Here is a 24,186-nt window from a genome sequence, read left to right on the forward strand (position 1 = left end):
AAATGGGATGGTATAATGGGTAAGGCATTGAAATTGTATTAAAGACGATCTCATTTCAAATCTTCATTCGAAAATCTTGGTTTCGGTATTGCTTCCTTTCCTTAAAATGAATCTTGCTGTGGCCAGATTGCTCTCCTGCCCAAACCCAGTGTAGATCGTACAATGTCGCCAATGATCATTTACTGGGTGTGGAGAGAGCCTGCGAAATTGCTTTCTTTATTCTTTCCGAGAAAAAACGAATGTTATTTGGGAATGTTAGCCTAGTGTTTCAGTGATTGAGATTTTCTCCATTGTGATTTAGTGTAGTATCTTCTGTCATGATTTAACGTTTTAATAAAATTTCAAATGTAGTATGTTTTTAAATATTTTTATAAACTAATCATAAATTTCAGCACAAATAGAAATATTCAAGAGACCAGTCTTGTATGTAAATGTACGTTTGTTGGATTTTATGTACGCTCAAATGTAAAGTCTGTGTAATACTGACTCTCCGTAAAAAGTGCTATGGTCCAGCGGGTTAAAATTAATCTTTGTAATTTTGTCAAAGAGGAACAACAAAATTGACTGTCTGAACAGTAAGTGGAAAGATTGACAGAAAGGACTTGGCAGATTGCTAGTGGAGAAATGAGTGTATTTCGTGGAATGGAAGTTGTTTCTTTTGTGATAATGTTGGCGTCTATGTTACAATGATTCATTGAATATTGTGATAAAGCGTCGATCTTTTTAAGTTTAGATAGAGGAGATGGCCTGGCAAGGGATAAGGTGGGGGAGAGAAGACGGAAGAACTAACATTTACCTATGCAGAAGATTTTTCGAGAGAGTTGATGCGGAAGATCGTAAAGACGAAGAAATAAAGACATCAAAAGAACAAGACTCATGCTGGTTTTCGTCAAGGGAGTTTGAGTGTCCGGACCAATAGCAATGGTTGTACATGGAGTAGATTGACGGAGAGAAGAGGAGAGACAGTGGACTGCAACAGAGGAGTGGACTGTATAACTAGAAGTGACAGTTACGCCGCGTTTTTGTACGAGAGGGAAGGAGATCTTGGAATAGCGTAGTTTTCAGGGGATATAGTGTGAGGTCCAAGCACTGGTTTTGTTTCTACGTTAGTCTAACAAACTGATGCCATGCGATGTAAATCAGCTATAGCATGAGCGTCCCTTGCTGAAATTAGGAAACGGGTTGTGCTTATAAAATAATCTAGCTAATCTCCAGATCTCTACTTCAGAAGTTATTTAATACTATTATTTCATCAAATTGTTTCTGAAGCAACTGTTTGCAGGAGAATATTTTCTTTATAACTTTAAACGCCTGAATCGGACAGATATTGCCATATTAACAATATACTTTGGTAAGTGAAACATCGGCTGCGCCACAGAGCCATCGACTGTCTTCTGCCACAGTAATTACATCTCAATTGAGAAGAATGAACACAATCTTTGGGCAGGGATTTTAATAACAACAAGCAACTGTGTGCGTATATGTGAACACGCTACTTACCGTACTTCAATTTAGTTAACAGCAAAGTACATCCGAATTGTGTTAATTATTGTGAAAGTTAATAGGAAACAAATACATTGGGTTCTGTAGAGAAATCTATATTACTTGCAGTTATTTCCTTTCCATTTCTGTATAAAACTGCACTAGGAAAACTTATTTCTTGAATGGGATTTCCACTCTGCAGCGGAGAGTGCGCTGATATGAAACTTCCTGGCAGATTAAAACTGTTTGCCGGGCCGAGACTCGAACTCGGGACCTTTGCCTTTCGCGGGCAAGTGCTCTACCAACTGAGCTACCCAAGCACGACTCACACCCCCTCCTCACAGCTTTACTACTGCCAGTACCTCGTCTTCTACCTTCCAAACTTTACAGAAGCTCTCCTGCGAACCTCGCAGAACTAGCACTCCTGAATGAAAGGATATTGCGGAGACATGGCTTAGCCACAGCCTGGGGGACGTTTCCAGAATGAGATTTTCACTCTGCAGCGGAGTGTGCGCTGATATGAAACTTCCTGGCAGATTAAAACTGTGTGCCCGACCGAGATTCGAACTCGGGACCTTTGCCTTTCGCGGGCAAGTACCAGGAAGTGCCAGGAAGTTTCATATCAGCGTACACTCCGCTGCAGAGTGAGAATCTCATTCTGGAAACGTCCCCCAGGCTGTGGTAAATCCATGTCTCCGCAATATCCTTTCTTTCAGGAGTGCTAGTTCTGCAAGGTTCGGAGGAAAGCTTCTGTAAAGTTTGGAAGGTAGGAGACGAGGTACTGGCAGAAGTAGAGCTGTGAGGACGGAGTGTGAGTCGTGCTTGGGCAGCTCAGTTGGTAGAGCACTTGCCAACGAAAGGCAAAAGTCCCGAGTTCGAGTCTCGGCCCGGCACACAGTTTTAATCTGCCAGGAAGTCTCAACTTATTTCTTCTTTTTTTCTTTTATTTTTTAAAGTGGTGTTGGATCATTTATTACTAAGTCCAAGTTCCTCGATAAAATAAATTTGTTTGGAGATAAGTTCAGTTGTAGCACTACGTCGCTACATTTAGTGAAAGACCGCACTTCTCAGCCATGACTGTGTAAATAGCGATAGGAACCTTGTTATAGCTATTTTAATAAAAGTTTCAGGTCATTGCAATTAATTACGAACATAGTGTAGAAAAGAGCTTCAGTAGTTCCACAACAGGTTATAACATTACGCGTAAGTAGGCAACCTAATCCGCGATCTAGAAATGCTGTGAGGTAGGGTTATTTGATATACGGCTGAAGGCTAGCGGGCCCGGGGCTCGGGCCAGACCGCGGCACACGCTCGAGGCGAGCCAGGTGCAAGGGCGTAAGCAAAGGACCGGATGTGAGTTAATCCCAGTTTTGGAAATTTTGGCGACGGACCATCGCTAAGGAAGACAGATGGCTCTGAGCACTATGGGACTTAACATCTATGGTCATCAGTCCCCTAGAACTTAGAACTTACCTAACTAACCTAAGGACATCACACGACACCCAGACATCACGAGGCAGAGAAAAACCGTGACTCCGTTGGGAATCGAACCCGGGAACCCGGGCGCGGGAAGCGAGAACGCTACCTCACGACCATTAGCTGCGGACGCTAAGGAAGACAGATAATGCTACAGCAAATGGCGGAGTGTCAGACAATCTTAAAGATGGTTAAGTTACAGCTCTTTGAACTTCGACGATAAATCACAGTTACATATTAATGCAAATCTCAGAAAAATGAGGCGCATCCAATGACATAAGAGTAATTTCAGTATCTTTAAAACCACTAAGTTAATATTACGCAGTGAATAAACATTTGCACAATGAACCACTGCATTAACAACTTTTAATCGTTTCTAGCGATTTCCATAAACGATACCTCAGATGATAGCATTGCACTAAAGCTACCATCCCTGACAACTAAGTATCTGTATCTATTTTATTTATTGATTTACGGTGTCTTTTATATCTGTTTCAGTAGGCAAATGTTTGCCAGAACATTGTGTCCGCCACGTTTACACAGCAAATGACCACAGCATCAGTACCTCATATTTTGTCATACTTGTTTAGTTATTTAATGAGCAGTTTATTATTTAGCCAGTAACTTCATTTAAATGTTGATTACAAGTACTTTTTAAAAACCGTGTAATTTAAAAGTGGTAAATCGCATGTATAGCAGACACCGCAACTGAAAAGAGAACCAAAAAGAGAGCATATATAATTGTTTAAATAAAATACAATGCCAGTCTGTTGTCATTTAACGTGAGCGCACCTGCACAAGAATACTGGCTTATTTATTCATGGACAAACATTTACGAGTTGTAAATTATCAGAGTTGACAGGATGTTTATAACTTTCTTTATTTAAATATTGTTGTAACACATAAGTTTAGTCTGAGAAGGGGTCGTGGTGAATCAAATCACGTCTGTAGCACGTAGGAACGATGTATTTTGGTGTGGATGGAACAGCAGACAGTAGCGTAACAGTACAGGAGTGAAGTGGAAGCTGGAGCTTCTCGAGTGAAGAGCTCAAGGGAGCGATTCTGGACACAGGAGTCAGACCTGCCTGTGGTAACGAGTGGCATTCAATGTGGAGGTGATTGATTCTGGGCGATGAACTGCTGGTACGATACTTTAACTTCTGAAGGGAGGGTTGAATGTGCTCCAGAGTGGACTCTGACTGTTGCCCCTTGGTTTAAGGAACTGAGAACAGACACAGTATGAGATACTATTCTTCGTATCGCGGGTGTTAATTTGTGAATCATCATGTTGAGCTCTGAACTGTTTTGAGCTTGTGAATCTTTTGTTTATTATGATCATAAAATGGACTTAATTTTCGCGAGTCTTTCATGACCTTTTAGTTTGGGAATTTTTATACCATTCTCGTAACACCCTCAAAGTACATAACCTTACTTCATTCGATAAGAGAGAAACGATCACCACGATAAAATAAGGGAAATCAGAGCTCGTGCGGAAAGATATAGGTGTTCGTTCTTTCCGCGCGCTATACGAGATTGGAATAATAGAGAATTGTGAAGGTGGTTCGATGAACCCTCTGCTAGGCACTTAAATGTGATTTGCAGAGCATCCATGTAGATGTAGATGTAGGGCATTTTCCGTCTGTATTTTAACTGAATAGTGTAGGACCACATCCCGTTTATTTGAGATATCCTTTCTTCAATAACCATCATTCAAAATAACGCTCTGTCGTCTTTATCAATAACAGACGTTCGAAGAGAACAGTTTTTATTAAATTATTCGTTTATCTTTTACATTTCTGTGTATTTTATTGACTTGCAACTCTAGCCAGTGCATAGAATATTTGACTGCAGGATGACAGCTACATTTGCAACGAATTAGACTATATACAGAAATAACTGCTACAGTACAGCACAGAAGGTAACTGAAAGAAATACATAATGAGAGGAACAGAAACTCGAAGACAGTGTTCCATTGTCGAATATTATCGTGCTGGTGGTCCAGGTATTAGGGTGTAGGGAGGCGTCATGTTTCATGGACGTACTGATCTCCAAATCTTTGAACACAGTACACTTAATGGCCACAGTTACTGTGACACAGTGCTTCTACCGCACGCGCGTCTTTTCAGGCAGGGGTGCATTCAGCCCTCTGTTCATTTATTTTCTTTTTTATGACAACGCTCGACCGCATCGAACAGCGCATGTAATGCTAATCGAACTGGAGGAAATTTGGCGAATGGACTGGACTGCCCGTTCTCCCTACTTAAGTCACATCGAGCACTTGTGGGCTGCTTTAGGGATACGCACTGCAACACATCCTCATGCACAAACGACCATCCAGCAGATGTCAATCGCGATGGTAGAGGACTGGAACGCCCTACGACAAGAACCTTATGGCCAGCATGGGAGCGCGTTGCAGAGTGTGTACTGCCGTCCGTGGTAATCATACACAGTACTAAGAACCATGTGCTATCTTCCGTAATGTCCAGTGGACCATCATGAATCGTGGTGACTTCAGTATAATTATTGTCTTTCAAAAATGTGTCATTCTTGTAGGTCTCATTGCGTATTACGTTGAGTTACCTTCTTTACTATAGCAGTTCTTTCTATGTGTGGTCGAAGCTTCATCGAGTTACGTTGGCAGTGGCACATCATGCGAAAGTTACTTTCGTCTTTAAGTTTTACGCACCAGCGTGTATACGGGGTGGTCCATTGATAGTGACCGGGCCAAATATCTCACGAAATAAGCGTCAAACGAAAAAACTAAAAAGAACGAAACTTGGCCAGCTTGTAGGGGGAGACCAGATGGCGCTATGGTTGACCCGCTGGATGGCGCTGCTATAGATCAAACGGATATCAACTGCATTTTTTTAAAAAAAAACAGGAACCCCCATTTTTATTACATATTCGTGTAGTATGCAAGGAAATATGAATGTTTTAGTTGGAGCACTTTTCTCGCTTTGTGATAGATGGCACTGTAATAGCTCACAATTTTAGGCAAACAGTTGGTAACAGGTAGGTTTTTTAAATTAAAATACAGAACGTAGGTACGTTTGAACATTTTATTTCGGTTGTTCCAATGTGATACATGTACCTTTGTGAACTTATCATTCCTGAGAACGCATGCTGTTACAGCGTGATTACCTGTAAATACCACATTAATGCAATAAACGCTCAAAATGATGTCCACCAACCTCAATGCATTTGGCAATACGTGTAACGACATTCCTATCAACAGCAAGTAGTTCGCTTTCCGTGATATTCGCACATGCATTGACAGTGCGCTGACGCATGTTGTCAGGCGTTGTCGGTGGATCACGATAGCAAATATCCTTTAACTTTCCCCACAGAAAGATATCCAGGGACGTCAGATCCGGTGAACGTGCGGGCCATGGTATGGTGCTTCGACGACCAATCCACCTGTCATGAAATATACTATTCAATACCGCTTCAACCGCGCGCGAGCTATGTGCAGGACATACATCATGTTGGAAGTACATCGCCATTCTGTCATGCAGTGAAACATCTTGTAGTAGCAACGGTAGAACATTACGTAGGAAATCAGTATACATTGCACCATTTAGATTGCCATCGATAAAATGGGGGCCAATTATCCTTCCTCCCATAATACCGCACCATACATTAACCCGCCAAGGTCGCTGATGTTCCACTTGTCGCAGCCATCGTGGATTTTCCGTTGCCCAATAGTGGATATTAAGCCGGTTTACGTTACCGATGTTGGTGAATGACGCTTCGTCGCTAAATAGAACGCGTTAAAAAAATCTGTCATCGTCCCGTAATTTCTCTTGTGCTCAGTGACTGAACTGTACACGACGTTCAAAGTCGTCGCCATGCAATTCCTGGTGCATAGAAATATGGTTCGGGTGCAATCGATGTTGATGTAGCATTCTGAACACCGATGTTTTTGAGATTCCCGATTCTCGCGCAATTTGTCTGCTACTGATGTGCGGATGAGCCGCGACAGCAGCTAAAACACCTACTTGGGCATCATCATTTGTTGCAGGTCGTGGTTGACGTTTCACATGCGGCTGAACACCTGTTTCCTTAAATAACTTAACTATCCGGCGAACGGTCCGGACACTTGGATGATGTCGTCCAGGATACCGAGCAGCATACATAGCACACGCCCGTGGGACATTTTGATCACAATAGCCATTCATCAACACGATATCGACCTTTTCCGCAATTGGTAAACGGTCTATTTCAACACGGGTAATGTATCAAGAAGCAAATACCGTCCGCACTGGGGGAACGTTTTTTTTTTTTTTTCCTCTATTGATTTTCAATTCCCCCCGAAGGGGGCGGGCTGGCAGTAGCTTACTACGCTGCTCTACAGCCTACAGACTTTTTTTAAATAAAGGAAGAAGAAAGAAACAAGGTAAAACAGGCGATAAAATGGCGATTTAAAGTGTAAAATGGCGTAAAAATGCGGAAAGTTAAAACAGAAAGCAAAAGGGGTTGGCAATGTAGATAAAATACACAGGAATCAGACAAGTAACATAGTAGACACACAATTAAAAAACACGGCGACAGTCTGGTTTCTGTTCGCAAGAGATAAAAGGCACACCCAGCGACAGTATGATGGCCGTTCGCAACAAGTCCCAAAAAACACGGAACACTCACTGCAAAACACGCACTGTAGCACACTCACTGGAGAACACTGCACGAAAGTGGCAGCACAAAGATGACACTTCCGAGCCAAAGGCAGATGGGGGGGGGGGGGGGCTGCAGGAGGGGGAAAAAAACGAAAAGGGGGGGGGGAACCAAGGAGGGAGAGGACTAATAAACGGGGAGAATAGGGGAACGTTACGGGATCCACGTACTTATACGTTTGTGACTATTACAGCACCATCTATCACAAAGCGAAAAAAGTGGTCCAACTAAAACATTCATATTTGTTTACGTACTACACGAATATGTAATAAAAAGTGGGGGTTTCTATTTTAAAAAATGCAGTTTATATCCGTGTGACCTATGCAGCGCCATCTAGCGGGCCAACCATAGCGCCATCTGGTTTCCCCCCAAGCTAGAGAAGTTTCGTTCTTTGTAGTTTTTTCGTTTGACGCTTATTTCGTGAGATATATGGCCCGGTCACTATCAATGGACCAACCTGTATGTATTAAACGTTTAAGTTCAGCCGCCTAAATCGGAAAGGGTTAATTTATCCGTATCCACTGGGTACCTTGCTTTTCGAAGCGTGTCATTTCTTAAGTGTTTTGGTGTAAGGCTGTGAAGACTGCGTGTGTTGGACTATAGTGTCGTGTTCGAGCTGTAACTGATGAGGATGATGAATGAAAAGCGAGAGCGTAAACTACGGTGCCATCACACAGCATTCTCTCCTCGAATAGCATTAAAGATATCGCTTAGTTTGATTTCCTCTTTGTCAGACGCATCGCTGTCAGCAGTGTCACATGCTGTAATTCTATGGCCTCGTGATGACTGGGTGTTGTGTGATGTCCTTAGGTTGGTTAGGTTTAAGTAGTTCTAAGTTCTAGGGGACTGATGACTATAGATGTTAAGTCCCATAGTGCTCAGAGCCATTTGTAATTCTATGATGCACTGCAGAAAGGCTTGGAATCACGCCCCGTGCGTGGCCACGAAGATGGGTGATAATGAATTTTACGCCGAAACCTCTCCTTTCCTTGCTGTCCAGATACTGGCTCTGAAAATTACTTTCGTCACTCGAATTTGAATTGGCCATACCCGACTCTAACCAACATCGACTCAAAGGAAGGCCTCGGCGCTTGTTCGTGACGTCACGTCAGCTAGGCGCGGCGAACGCCAGGTCTGTTGCAAGCAGAAACGCCTGGGCGTGCTTATCACTATAAATCTCTTATTTTTGGACAAAATGTTTGGTATTGTTTTGGAATCTGCAGTTTTATTTAGATGAAAGATTTTCTTACTGTCGTAAAGCTACAAATGAAGATCATAGTTTTGTATTACTGAATCCTGTCGAAACAAACGTAGATCAATATGGGAAGATGCTTTGCCCCATTGCAAGCTTCGGAAATTTTACATTCAAGTAACTATATTTACTTGATCCATTTTGCTATCGAAACTTACCCCAACCCCCTACAATGAACTCGTTTCTTTTATTTATTTATTTATTTTCGTTTTACATCGTCACTGGCAATGTGAACTAATTTACATGTGTAAATGTCCAACTGTTGCCAGTCATTAGATTACAGTCGTTTTCAACCAAAGGAATTCTAAACAGGAAACAAAATAGCTTCATACATCGAAAATACTGCTGAGCTCAAACTTTTTTAAACTTGCATATTAGAAAAGATAAATATTCCCTCTTGCAACTGAAAGGAGAAACTTTATAAGATAAAAAAATTTTATTTGATAAAACGAATATCTCTCTTTTGCCTCTTCTTCTGTCCCCCCACCCCCTCCCCAACATGTACAATCGCAAGATATTTCATTAACATTCAGTGCTCCTCACCCCATAGTCAACCAAGATACCTAAAGAAGAGCACCAATATGTTCACAGTTTCTTGTAAAAGCAACCCAGTACAAACGTAACTTCCTCAGATTTACAAATAAGGTAAAGAAGCACGAATTCTGTTGCTGCTGGACCATGAAGTTGTGTTTTTTTTTTGGGTCAATCCTTAAAACAGGTGGAAATTTAAGTTCAGGAGTACACTATCTGTTAAGAAGTGTAATGAATTGCACAATTAATTGATTGCAGAAATCTCTCAGAACAATGTGTGTTGGTCAGCTACCGCCAATAGTTTCACATTTTCCTGTGTCAGAGAGGGAGACACTACCATTATCAGTACGCCCGCAACAAACCTGGCGTTCGCCGTGCCTAGCTGACGTGACGTCACGAACAAGCGCCGAGGCCTTCCTTTGAGTCTGTGTTGCTCTAACACCACAGTAGAACCGTGCGTTAACGAACTCGAATGTTGACGTGGGTTCCTTCCGAGCTGTTATCCTTCGTATCATGCACTAAATCTGTGGGACAGCGTGTGACATCTGTCCTCTACGTAACCTAGGGGTGCTCATAATCAGGCAAATGAATTGATCATGCTCCATAGACTGAGCAGTGTATGTTAGCTCCGAATCTGACATTTCATGTGGAGTGACAGTATTACCATGATTTAGTTAGACTCTGAAGGATATATCTAGGACCAAACCGGTCCTGTTTATTAAGAGAGACTGCGAAATATGTACCCTTGTCTGTACGAAAAAAAATTTGAGCTACACATAGTGCTACATGGGCGGCTGTCATTTTAAAGAATGTACAATACTACTGAAAAAACTAAAAGGAAATCGCAGTTGTGAGTGTGACTGTGTCTTGTTGAAACTCAGGGAAGGCTGTATCCTCTCAAAAGAGGCAACGTAACCCGCGCCGTAAATATCGTAATGTTACTGGCACTTTAAACGCATGTGATGTGGTACGGTGGATTTAAAGGTGGAACAATGACCATACTTATCTGTAGGTTTACTATTCCAGCGAATGTTTTGTTTACGTAGTGCGTTGTTGAAAGTTTGGAATGCGACTTCACGTTGTCATGCATGACTCGAATCTTATTTTAAGAGATTCTCTTACGTTACAGCTTTAATATGTTCCCTTGATGGGGGTTCGTGCTATTTTTCTCATAACGTCCCTTTTACCTCCGCCTATAAGATCTCTCTCTCTCTCTCTCTCTCACACACACACACACACACACACACACACACATACACACACACAGCTACAGCCATTGCCCATCGCCGTTGTGGCTACGTCTGAGCCGTTCGATAACCTTACAGCGAACTTCGGTGCTTAAAAAGTAAGTCCAACCAATTGACACAAGTTGTCATCATAGGCTGCTGCAGTTTTTAGCGAAGCTCTCTAGCGCAATGCTTTATGTTCGAAAACACAAATGGCAAGGAAGCTGCTGTAAACAAAATGTGCAGTCTTTGATATCATGCTTAAGAGCGATCGCAATTGATTTCACATTCTGGTATGCCAATAAAAGCAATTATGTTCATAAACATTTCCCCAACCGTGTTCTCATCAGCTGTCAGTCTTTGAACATCTCACCGATTTTGCTAGTATAAGGTATGTATTCTTCTGTGATTGTTCCATGACGTCCATGCGCTTTTCATGTGGCATGGAATCGCAGACAAACGGTGGCCTTGCGATATCTGTGAAAAAATTAGGCTTGCCGAATGTGATATAACAGGTAATTAGTTAGATTTTTTTCAGAGCTGAAACTATCTTCGGTGGAATGGTGCAAGCATTTAGTGTCTGAGAACACAGACACCACAACATTTCAGGATGTCGTGTTGTGACAAAACACAGTTGGAACTGAATGCAGACAGATGTAGGGCCCTTGACTGATACAGTAGAATCAACTTTTAACTAAACGTTTTTGGGAACAGTAATTATCTTGTTACATCGAAGCAACGCTTCCAACGTAGTCTGACATGCCATATTCCACACACGTTAATGCCGAACAAGACTTCAAATGTGGCTGTGATTTCCGCCGGTTAGTTTTAGTGCTGTTACCTGTGCTACACTGAAGAGCCAAAGAAACTGGTAGACTTGCATAATATCGTGTAGGGCCCCCGCGAGCAGGAATAAGTGCCGTAATACGACGTGGTATGGACTCGACTAATGTCTGAAGTAGTACAGGAGGGAATTGACACCATGAAACTTGCAGGGCTGTCCATAAATCAGTAAGAGTACGAGGGGGTGGAGATCTCTTCTGAACAGCACGTTGCAAGAGACCTCACATATGCTCAATAATGTTCATGTCTGGGGAGTATGGTGGCCAACGGAAGTGTTTAAACTCAGAAGAGTGTTCCTGGAGCCACTCTGTAGCAATTCTGGACATGTGGGTTGTCGTATTGTCCTGTTAAAATTTTCCAAGTCCGTTGGAATGCACAAGGACATGAATGGATGCACGTGATCATACAGGATGCCTAACTACGTGCCAACTGTCAGGATCGTATCTAGATGTATCAGGGATCCTATATCACTCCAACTGCACGCACCCCACACCTTAACACAGTCTCCACAAGCTTGAACAGTCCCCTGCTGACATTTAAAAAAAAAAATGGCTCTGAGCACTATGGGACTCAACTGCTCAGGTCATTAGTCCCCTAGAACTTAGAACTAGTTAAACCTAACTAACCTAAGGACATCACAAACATCCATGCCCGAGGCAGGATTCGAACCTGCGACCGTAGCGGTCTTGCGGTTCCAGACTGCAGCGCCTTTAACCGCACGGCCACTTCGGCCGGCCCCTGCTGACATTCAGGGTCGATGAATTCATTTGGTTGTCTCCTTACAGTACACGTCCATCCGCTCAATACAATTTGAAACGAGACTCGTCCGACCAGGCAATATTTTTCCAGTCATCAACAGTTCAATGTCGGTGTTGACGGACTCAGGTGGGGCGTGAAGCGTTGTGTCAGGCAGTCATCAAGGATACACGAGTTGGAGTTATGCCCCATAAGCCCATATCGATGATGCTTCGTTGAATGGTTCGCACGCTGACACGTGTTGATTGCCCAGCACTGAAATCTGCAGCGATTTGCGGAAGGGTAACACATGTGTCACGTTGAACGATTCTCTTCAGTCGTCGTTGGTCCCGTTCTTGCAGGATCTTTTTCCGGCCGCAGCGATATTGGAGATTTGATGTTTTACCAGAGTCCTGACAGTCACGGTACACTTGTAAATGATCGTACGGGAAAATTCCCACTTCAAACAATTGTGCCAGACACTTGTTGTCTTATATAGGCGTTGCCGACCGCAGCCACGTATTTTGCCTGTTTACATCTCTCTGTATTTGAACACGCATGTCTATACCAGTTTCTTTGGCGCTTCAGTGTATTTACTCTCTGCAGCAGAACTGCAGACGTACGAAAAGCAACAGCCGTCCACTAGTTGCCCTCAGATCTGTTATTGTCACTGCAGGGGTTTCTTTCCAGTGTTGAGTTCACAGTGCTTTCTACATTTAGGAGATCCAAATACTGTCTTTGGTTTCTTACAGTTATCACGACGTTGTTTTTGATCCGATCACGGCATATGTCACCTGGGGGACAGCGGGTACTGATAATGGTTTCAACGTCGTCCGCCAACACGTAGCGTAATGACATAGCTATCAGAGCGCCATCTGTGTCTGCCCCCTGATAGGGAATGCTCACAACCAGAGGGCTCAGAGGGTGCAAACCTGTAAAACAAGCAGGCAGACATGCCACGGAGACACATTCGTGCTTCCTACAGCAAGTCTGAGAGTGGTCGAATGGTGTTCTTCCGAGTGGCACGTTGGTTCTTTCGGAGAACAGCCACCCAAGACAGACGTACGGCGTCGGTCTTACAACGATGCTGGTATCTAGATCTACATCTACACAGATACTCCGCTAGCCACCGTACGGTGCGTGGCGGAGGGTGCCCTGTACCACTACTTGTCATTTCCCCTCCTGTTTCACTCGCAAATAGAACGATGGAAAAATGACTGTCTATAAGGCTCCGTATGAATCCTAATGTCTCGTATCTTATCTTCGTGGACCTTACGCGCAATGTATGTTGGCAGCAGTAGAATCGTTTGGCAGTCAACTTCAAATGCGGGCTCTCTAAATTTTCTCAATAGTTTTTCTCGGAAAGAACATCGCCTGCCTTCCAGGGATTCCCATTTGAGTTCCCGAAGCATCTACGTAACACTTACGTGTTCTTCACACTTACCGGTAATAAATCTAGCAGTCCGCCTCTGAATTGCTTCGATGGCTTCTTTCAATCCGACCTGGTACGGATCCCAAATACTCGAACAGTACTCAAGAATAGGTCGCAATAGCGTCCTATATGCGGTCTCCTTTACAGGTGAACCACTCTTTCCTAAAATTCCCCCAATGAAACGAAGTCGACCATTTTCCGTCCCTACTACATTTCTCACATGCTCGTCCACCTCATATCGCATTGCAGCGTTATGCCAAATATTTAAAAGACTTGACTGTTAAATGTGATTTGAGACTTTCTCGGCGTATTCCATTCGTGAAATCTTCTCGGGTGATCAGCCGAGTAAAGGCGTCGTCTTCTCGCAACGTTTCGAAGGGTTTCGTACCCATCATCTTCAAGCGAAGCTTGAAGAGGATGGGTACGAAACCCTTCGAAACGTTGCGAGAAGACGACGCCTTTACTCGGCTGATCACCCGAGAAGATTTCACGAAGGGAAGACTTGACTGTGTCAAGCAGGTACTAGTAATACTGTATCCGAACATTACAGGTTTTATTTTCCTACTGCCATTCATCACACCAACTGAAAATTTTATCTAAGTCGTCTTGTACCTTCCTACAGTCACTCAACTTCGACACCCTACCGTACACCACGGCATCATCTGCAGACAGCCGCAGACTGCTGCCCCACCCAGTCCGCCAAATCATTCATGTATTTAGAGAACGATATTGCTCCTATCACACTTCCATGCGCCACTCGACTATACCCTCGTCTCTGATGCACACTCGCCCTCGAGGACAACATGCTGGGTTCTGTTAGTTAAGAAGTCTTCGAGGCACTCATATATCTGTGAACTTATTCCATATGCTCGTACGTTCGTCAACAGCCTGCGGTTGGGGACAGTGTCAAATGTTTTCCGGAAATTACAAATATGGAATTTGCCTGTTAACCTTCATCTCAGTATATCTCGTGAGAAAAGGGAAAGCCGAGTTTCGCACGAGCGATGCTTTCGAAAACCATGCTGATTCGTGCACATGAGCGTCTCAGTCTCAAGAAAGTTTATTATACCCTACTGGCCATTAAAATCGCTACACCACGAAGATGACGTGCTACAGACGCGAAATTTAACCGACAGGAAGAAGATGCTGTGATATGCAAATGATTAGCTTTTCAGAGCATTCACACAAGATTGGCGCCGGTGGCGACACCTACAACGTTCTGACATGAGGAAAGTTTCCAACCGATTTCTCATACACAAAAAGCAATTGACCGACATTGCCTTGTGAAACGTTGTTGCCGGCCGCGGTGGTCTAGCGGTTCTAGGCGCGCTGTCCGGAACCGCGCGACTGCTACGGTCGCAGGTTCGAATCCTGCCTCGGGCATGGATGTGTGTGATGTCCTTAGGTTAGTTAGGTTTAAGTAGTTCTAAGTTCTAGGGGACTGATGACCACAGATGTTAAGTCCCATACTGCTCAGAACCATTTGAACCATTTTTTGAAACGTTGTTGTGATGCCTCGTGTAAGGAGGAGAAATGCGTACCATCACGTTTCCGACTTTATCAAAGGTCGGATTGTAGCCTATCGCGATTGCGATTTATCGTATCGCGACATTGCTGCTCGCGTTGGTCGAGATCCAATAACTGTTAACAGAATATAGAATGGGTGGGTTCAGGAGGGTAATACGGAACGCCGTGCTGGATCCCTGCGGCCTACATTTCTGCATGATAATGCACGACCGCATGTTTCAGGTCCCGTACGGGCCTTTCTGGATACAAAAAATGTTCGACTGCTGCCCAGGCCAGCACATTCTCCAGATCTCTCACAAATTGAAAACGTCTGGTCAATGGTGGCCGAGCAAGTGGCTCGTCACAATACGCAAGTCACTACTTTTGATTAACTGCGGTATCGTGTTGAAGCTGTACGGGCAGCTGTACCTCTACACGCCATCCAAGGTCTATTTTACTCAATGCCCAGGCATATCAAGGCCGTTATTATGGCCAGAGGTGGTTGTTCTGGGTACTGATTTCTCACGATCTATGCACCCAAATTGCGTGAAAATGTAATCACGTGTCAGTTCTAGTGTAATATATTTGTCCAATGAATTCCCGTTTATCATCTGCATTTCTTCTTGGTGTAGCAATTTTAATGGCCAGTAGCGTATTCGAACTGAGAATACGTTCAAAGATTTTGCAGCAAAAATATGTTCGGGATATTGGTCTGTAATTTTGAGGGTAGATTCCTTTACCTTCCTCGTATACTAGCGTCACCTGCGGTTTTTTTCCAGTCGCTTGGGACTTTGCCATGGGCGAGAGAGTCGCGATCAATGCAAGCTAGGTAAGGGGCCAATTCTGTAGAGTATCAATGGTCTCATGAACCTTCTGACACCCGTAGACAATGCTCTGGACGTTCACAGCACAGACGCCCGCCAGGATCGTTTTATTGAACGTGAAGCAGTGGCAGATCGTACAACTATTACAGCACGGATAAGAGAGCTTGTGAGCCAAGACGTGTCAACACGAACTTTTGTGAACCGGTTATTAGCAATGGGACTACGGGCACGCTCGCCTGTTGCTCGTCTTCCACTAAAGCCTCAGAATCGACGTGCACGGCTCTACTGGTGCCGCCAGAGGATCACTTGGAATGGCGCGCCGTGGTCTTCAGCGATGAAAGCAGCTTGTGCCTGCATGCAAGTGATGGTCGCTTGCGCGTACAGTGTAGACCTTGTGAGCGCTGTTTCGTGGAGTGCATTCGTCCAACGCACACTGGTATGGTATGCGGTAAGCTGTAACCCTCGTTCACGTTTGGTGTTTCTAGAGAGGACGCTAACTAGTGCTCGGTACGCGCAGAATGTTGTTAGACCCGTTCCTTTACCGTCCTTGCAACAGGAAGGTGGTGTGTTGTTTCAACAGGACAGTGCTCGCCCACACTCTGACCATGAAACTCAACGTGTTCTGCAAGACGTGCAGCAACTTCTCTGGCCAGCATATTTAAGGACTCGTGTCCAATTGAGCACGTATGATATATAATGGGACGAGCAGTGATTCATGCGACTCGTCTCAATCGACAACTCTGACAGAACTACGTGAACAGTTCGAGCAGGCCTGACATAACGCATCCCAGGACAGTATTCGCCATCTGTACGATCGACTGGGTGCCAGATTCAATGCTTGCATACAATTAAAGTGTACCTGTTTTTATCATGGTCGGTATATTACAAATCTTACGCATTGACGAGCCACAGTATTATGTCCAGTATTATATCGCCTCGTTGCGTTACAGATACATACGTGATGCAGTAAGGTAAGTGTGTAATCGGAGAGGAAACGAATGGAGAACCATTTCAATGAAGACAGCTGTCACAAGTGGGAATAAACACAGACATAACGACTCTGAGAAAGGGCAGACAATTACGGCCCGGCGCCCGGGAACGAACCTCTCGGAAACAGCAAAGCTGATCAGTTGTTCGCGTGCAACTGTCTTAAGCATCTGTGGAAAATGATTGAAGGGCGGATAAACCAGGAATAGCCGAAAAGATGTTGGAGGTCCATGCCTCTTCATATGCCATAGACGTAGGAGCCTTGATCACAGTGTAATGCTGCATTAGTAGCGACCTGTGGCAGATACGGCGACAAGTATAATGCTCGTATTTCGGAGCACACATTTCAGTGGACATTGTTGAACATAGGGCTTCGCAGCAGACGACCTCTGTGTGTTCCCGTGTTAACCCAACGGTATCATCAGTTAAGATTGCTGTGGAAAACAGTGTTCGATTCTGAAAAGTAATTAGATATACAAGTAACAAATTGCGGCAAACACTTCTAAAATTCAAGGCAAAATTTGCGACCTTGAAAAGAATTAGAGACAAATCAAATTATATTACCGATAGAGTAACTGATAACACACTATTACGTGGCGAGGAACGCTAGGATCCAGCCAAAAGACACATTGGTTACTGAAAAACTGCGAAATGATTTTTCCTGAAGACTTAACAGGTCAGGAAAACATAAAAACGGTGATTAATGAGCCGGCCGAAGTAGCCGTGCGGTTAAAGGCGCTGCAGTCTGGAACCGCAAGACCGCTACGGTCGCAGGTTCGAATCCTGCCTCGGGCATGGATGTTTGTGATGTCCTTAGGTTAGTTAGGTTTAACTAGTTCTAAGTTCTAGGGGACTAATGACCTCGGCAGTTAAGTCCCATAGTGCTCAGAGCCATTTGAACCATTTTTGGTGATTAATGCGTTAGCGGGTGATGCCGAAAGATGGGATCTGAATTAGAATACAGACCAGATCACTTTTAATAGTTTTATACAAAAATCTACCAAAAGATACCGGTCAGATCAAAAGAAGACTTCACGGCTTGAATTCACTATGGCCAGAATGTAAGCAATTGGGGCAGGAATGCTATGAAAGATTTCTGCGAATCCTGGTATAGGAAATTGACTCACTTAAGACGTAGGTAACCCGAATCTCGGCCTCAGTTGCCATATAATAAATTCTTTGTAAATATCTGCCGCAGAATATGTATTACACATATCTGGCAAAGTTACACGGCCGGCCGGTGTGGCCGAGCGGTTCTAGGCGCTTCAGTCTGGAACCGCGTGACCTCTACAGTCGCAGGTTCGAATCCTGCCTTGGGCATGGATGTGTGTGGTGTCCTTAGGTTAGTTAGGTTTAAGTAGTTCTAAGTTCTACTGGACTGATGACCTCAGATGCTAAGTCCCATACCGATCAGAGCCATTTGAACCATTTTTGAAAGTTACACGCTCTAACAACAGTTCCAAATGCAAATAGCAAATAGTCAGTACGCAACGGGATCAAAGTAATGAGTCACATAAGAGTAAAAAAAAAGAGAAGAATCGTACTTCAAAGCATTTCGTTCTTAATTTTCTATAACAATTTGCCTCGCGAATGTTTTTTGTAAAGATGAGCAGTAGTCGGGAAAGACTGCACATCACCGTGTTAGTCACTAACTGACAAGGTTATCTGGAAATAAGTCCAAATTATCAATCAAGAAAAGTAGTTTGAGTGTCATGTTATATTACATGAGGTAGTACGTGATGTATTTTGAGCCAATGGAGGCATAATGAGAATACTGCCTAGGTGAACAATGAGGATCAAGTTTAGTAATAAAGACATAAATTAAGTACCTTCTTGGAGCAAGTTATTTATAAATGATAGTTCGGTTGGTCCTTTCAGTTCCAACACGGAATACAAGTAATGATTAAGTGGAGACAGGCCAAAGTCAGTAACGAAGATGTTCAAGTCGAAGTTCGCTTGGAATGTTCTGAAGTTAGTAATATTACCATACTCTGAAGAAACAAAATCACTGCCCTGTGATCGGTAGCGATTAGAAGATAAACATAGCACGGCGACTATCTAACGATGATTACCTAGCGAGAGCTCTTATTAATGGGCTGCTGATAAAACTAGCACCTTGGCTAGGGAACTCGAGGAATAACTGGTTCGATAGCTGAGACCGAACTGCCGATTGTTTTTTTAAATTTTTTATTTCTTTTGTTGGCACGACATAGGACAACGTTCCATCTTCGAAGACGATTCTTATTTGAAAGTGTAACATGAAGAGATGCAGGGAATCACTTGATTAATACACTTTTGGGGTCAGCTGTCCTCCACTATAATGAAGGAGGATATCTGATAAGCCTCCCGAATTTTGCGTGTGAAACAGTCCACAGCGTAATCGATTTGGGCCGGTATCTGAACCTCCAAAGCAGGACAACATTATGGTTCAAATAACACTGGAATTGAGGCCAGTTATTTTCCAGGTAAACACGCCCATACTGACATCTAGTTCGTGACAGTTAGACATGACAAGGCTATGCTCCGATGATAATTTGCTGACTGGCTTTAACCGAGGGTCCACCCAATCCCTCGGGTGATGGCAATAACGAGTACATCCGAGAGTTGGCATCTGGGGTGCGGAATATGGGTTGGCAATATGCGACCCCAGACTTCCAGATCCATTTCTGTTCCAGCCAACTTAGTTCAAGGCCTTGGGGGTTGGTGGTACAGAAGTGCCAGGTTGAATGTTTCGCACTTCAGTCGCTGTCGATAAATGTCTTTCGAACAGGGGCGAGGACAGTGCGTAAATCATGATCAATGATCTGAGCGTTGGGGCGAAGATATGCCGCAACAACCGTCTCCTCTCCTAGTTCAGAACAGACTGCAATGGCGTTCGCCTCTAGGTCCTGCAGTAGTGGGAGATCGACTTCTCAGTGACGAAGGATGCGATGGAGGCAGACGGCCGTGCCATCCCCATGTCCCTAAGGTTGGCCGTAGCGGTAGTCCACCACATTCCGAAGTTTAAAGACTTCCGTAGGTTTCAAATGATTCTCAGATAGCAACACAATGTGAATCTTCTGGTGAGCGACAAAATCTTACAGTTCGAGTTTCTTATTCCGCACGTTGCTAGTCTGAACTCTCGAGTTGCGCTAGTTCTTCGACCAGTGTAACTATATTCTGCAGCTTTTCCTTCTTCGCCAACATTTTTCTCCCGGCTGCAGTGACTCTGTACAAGAAATTTTGGCTGCAAAGAAACTTCAACACAGTGGTAACTTTCGTAAGCGCAGCATCTGCATCCTTCTCTGCATTGCCTTCGGTGCAGAAGCGGCGGGAGAAGCTTCATGAAATCAGTCTTCGGACTGAAGATTATAACAATAATACATACACATTTCAAAGTTTTTTATCATGGTGATATATATTGACCTATTAAAATTCTTCATGTATAAACCGCACTACGCTGGATCTTAATGTTTGGTGTTCAGAGCATTTCTTAGTTATTAACACTGAAAGCTTTCTTTATGTTACAAAAAAGATCTTAGTTGGAACAGAAATAATAACGTGAGGGTTTCGATTTACTCTTACATGAATTTATCCAGTGGAATACATTGCCTCAGCAGCTCAAATTCAAGTGCCGTGCACAATGCCATTGTTACAATATTAACAATACTGAGCTCTACTCCAGTGGCTAACTATTCATAAAAGTACTTCAATTCCATTTTGTATACAAAGTTAACATTTAGTAGAAGCATAATACCGAATTTTTTAATCATTGGAAAACATCTTTTGCATTCAGAGAATGTTACTCCCTTCCGAGGTACATCAGTTTCCCTTGTTGCTCAAGTCTAATTTGTGAATGTTTTGTCATTCCAATTCATTTAACTTGTTGTATCCATTTTAACACAGAATGGAAGAAAAATTTTCGTCATGTACTCGTGACTCATGAGAACTTACATACACGAGTTTCCCAATTAAAATCTCTTACACACTTGTGAGTGGAGTGTGTGTTGAATGAAATCTCCCTTCAGAATGAAGGTTACACTTTTATAGTGGGGCAAAGGTGGGGCAAGAATCGGTCATGGTTTATTGAAAGTGACCACGCCAACATTCTCCTCAAATGAAGTCGGACTCATTGGAAAACCAATACTGAAATGACTGGTGATGATCTGCGTCCCTTCCCCGAAAAGGAGTACAGTCATGTAATCATTATGGGATCCATATGGTGAACCTTTTCGACTGTGTGCAAAAGTGACAGTGAACCTCAGATCTCCGCTTTACCAGCACACATATTTCATCTCTGTATTCGACCTCTTTAATATTTTCATTTCTAATAATTGCGATGTAGACGGGACGACAAAGTCTTACTACCGATCTTCTTTACACATTTCCCAACTCCAAAGATGATATGAAAGACTAGCATATATGGCAACAAAGATGGATGGAAGAACAAGTTATCTGAAAACTGATTCGTAAGTAGGTATTTTCACGGTCCGGCACATACTTGAGGGTAAATCCGGGAGAGGCGCCGCATGCGGTATAGAATGCGCAACCTGATAGTTTCGGCAGACACCATCACATTGTGGGCGTATCGACACTGCAGTTTCTCAGTGGAAGCCAGAGCATAACAAAAGTATTTACTTTTCGATCGAGTAAGTTTTAGATAAGTTCTGGGGGAATAACTGAGTTAAGTCTAAAATATTCTTGCAAAACATTTTTCAGTGTCACGATTAGTTCGTACTGTATACTAAACAGCCAAATGTTTCCAAGTGTCTGAGTGGTTGTGTTAACAGTAAGATCTATTGGGCGTGTTTTGATTCTCGTGCACCCATCTTGGCTGTCAAGGTCATGAATTTATAAGGTGCGGTGTCCCTCCCCTACAGATATATGCCGCAACACTATCTGGTACACATGCCGCACACTTTTTCGTTACGAATACTTCCGAATAAATCAAATAACAGTTTTAAATAAGCGAAAACATTTCTGTTTTGTTTGCATTTTCGTTCAGATGACTTTAAACGCATAAAATTTCAGATCCCGCCGATCCACATGACAACACAAAAGAATAAAAAGAAAGTAACTGGAGATATGTGTAAGGAGTAGGAGGATTATACCTGAAAACAGCAAAAAAAAAAAAAAGGTTGGTTGCACAACTATTAAGTTTTTGTTACATAGAGACTGCACTATTTATGACATATTTTGTGTCGATTGTGGCCGAGAACATACAAATAGAATAAAATGAACTAAGTATGAGATTTTCACTCTGCAGCGGAGTGTGCGCTGATATGAGACTTCTTGGCAGATTAAAACTGTGTGTGGGACCGAGACTCGAACTCGGTATCTTTGACTTTCGCGGGCAATTGCCCTACCATCTGAGCTACCCAAGCACGACTCACGATCCATCCTCACAGTTTCACGGGTTTCAACTTGAAAAACAGCGTAATCTTGCGGTTTTTAGCACGTCGAATATCACCCACAGCAAAAGGGATAGACGCTGCAATGTAAAGATGTTTTCATGGTCAAATATTATGTTTGAATGTTACATTGAAAAAGCCAGAAAAATTGTATATCGCAGACAACTTTTGTGTTCAGGTATACAAAAAACAGTTACTAAAAGTGCACCATGGTACTTTACATATACGATTTTGAAAATGTGCGCTATCTCGCCCAGATTTACCCTCTTTAAACAGAATGTAGAAAGGTTAGACAACAACATAGCTGCAACCCAAAAGACTTGGGAGTCAGCCTAAACAGCACATCGTCATTTAAAAAACACTGCAGTGAACTGGGAGAAAAAAAGATGTGGCAGGAACAGTATGAAACGCAAACTGGCTGGATCAACAAGGGGAGTGCAGCCTGAAGTTCTTCGATCATCAATAATGGGACTTTTGTTTTGCAGCCAGAGAATATGTGGTGCCAGTACGGGAGGCATCATGTCACTTCAAATAGACGTCACTTTAAATAAGACTGTCAGAACTGTCGCCGATTGTCTGAAGCCTACATGTGTCTACAAAATTTACCCACTTGCGGCTATAGCACCACCAGATATTATAAGCGAAGTAGCCTGTGAACTAGAGAGGAAAAAACAGCAGACCGTCCCACGGTACTTCATGTATAACCACGAAACAGTCCCAGCTCTTAGTAAGCCAAGGTACAGCTTTATTAAACTAACAATGATACTAGAAGGCCGTCCTGAGACCCGCGCTTTATGTTTGGACTCTCTGCAACACACAAACCTACTACACCCAAAGAGTATATCACGCTACGGAAGCAACTACAGTATAGCACAAGAAAAGCACTGAATAGATTGTCACTAGTCACTAGCAACGTATTTATGTAGCTGATACTGCCCATAAGCGCATCACATTTTGAGCAAACGTGCAGCTAGAAAGCAATACGAACCCTTTTAACGCTCTTCTGGAAGAGGCTGGTGATCTGTCCTTGTCGCAGCGTGTGTACCAACTCGCGGGCCGCATGATGGGGAGACACTAGTTCCACGCAGTTGATGAACCGGTACAGCTTCTGTAGGAAGCAAAATGCCATACTGCATTAACAGATCACTTCAGCTATTTACAGGTTACTGTATCCAAACTCGAAAATATGTCATTTGTATTCAAAATGTATAAAATGAATAGCCGAAAAATGGTGTAAAGCTTATTTACTTATAAATTAATGCTTCACATTGCATTCCAGAACCAAAGGAACAATTACAAGAATGCTAAAATAATTTACGTTAGAAGTACATGTTTGAAATTCCTCGAGAATATCATATAGTCTGTGGAAAGAGCGGTGTACAGAGTGCAGCAAAGGTTTGTTTCTGTGAAGTTTTAACTAGTAATTATGCAATACTAATATGTATATTTGTTTCTATTTAAACATGTTGCCATCAAGGCGAATTTCCAGAAGTCTTATTTAAACAGTTACTTTTTCGGTGTAATTACTCCCGTAATCTATGGCAGCGTGCATTAACCCTTTGTGAGTTTTTTATCTCTGAAAATTACAATAATGTCACGTCACAAAAACACACACACACACACACACACACACACACACACACACACACACACACACACACACACACACACGCACGCACGCACGCACGCACATACAATGGACACAAAAAATCAAAGAGGTTGAAATCTACAATAGGAAAATACCGAAGCACTATTCAGCCTTCGTCATAGAAGAACCGGTCACAACTGTCAGTGTTCCAGAAAGTTTCTTCGAAAATAGTTACTTATTTAT

General features: G+C 43.1%; 1 protein-coding gene and 1 non-coding gene across 2 annotated transcripts in view; both read right to left on the bottom strand.

Moving 5' to 3' along the window:
- Positions 1-24,186, bottom strand: part of LOC126249396 (glutamate receptor ionotropic, NMDA 3A-like) — a 128,434-nt gene that overhangs the window by 5,559 nt on the left and 98,689 nt on the right. The window contains exon 5 of the mRNA XM_049951048.1: positions 23,344-23,463. Within this exon, the coding sequence (XP_049807005.1) occupies positions 23,344-23,463 (120 nt within the window). The remainder of the gene's footprint in view (positions 1-23,343; positions 23,464-24,186) is intronic.
- On the bottom strand, positions 1,729-1,803 carry Trnas-cga (transfer RNA serine (anticodon CGA)). The gene has a single exon. It is a non-coding gene; the product is annotated as a tRNA-Ser (tRNA).

Source organism: Schistocerca nitens, chromosome 3, assembly GCF_023898315.1.
Source record: "Schistocerca nitens isolate TAMUIC-IGC-003100 chromosome 3, iqSchNite1.1, whole genome shotgun sequence".
Taxonomy (NCBI): domain Eukaryota; kingdom Metazoa; phylum Arthropoda; class Insecta; order Orthoptera; family Acrididae; genus Schistocerca; species Schistocerca nitens.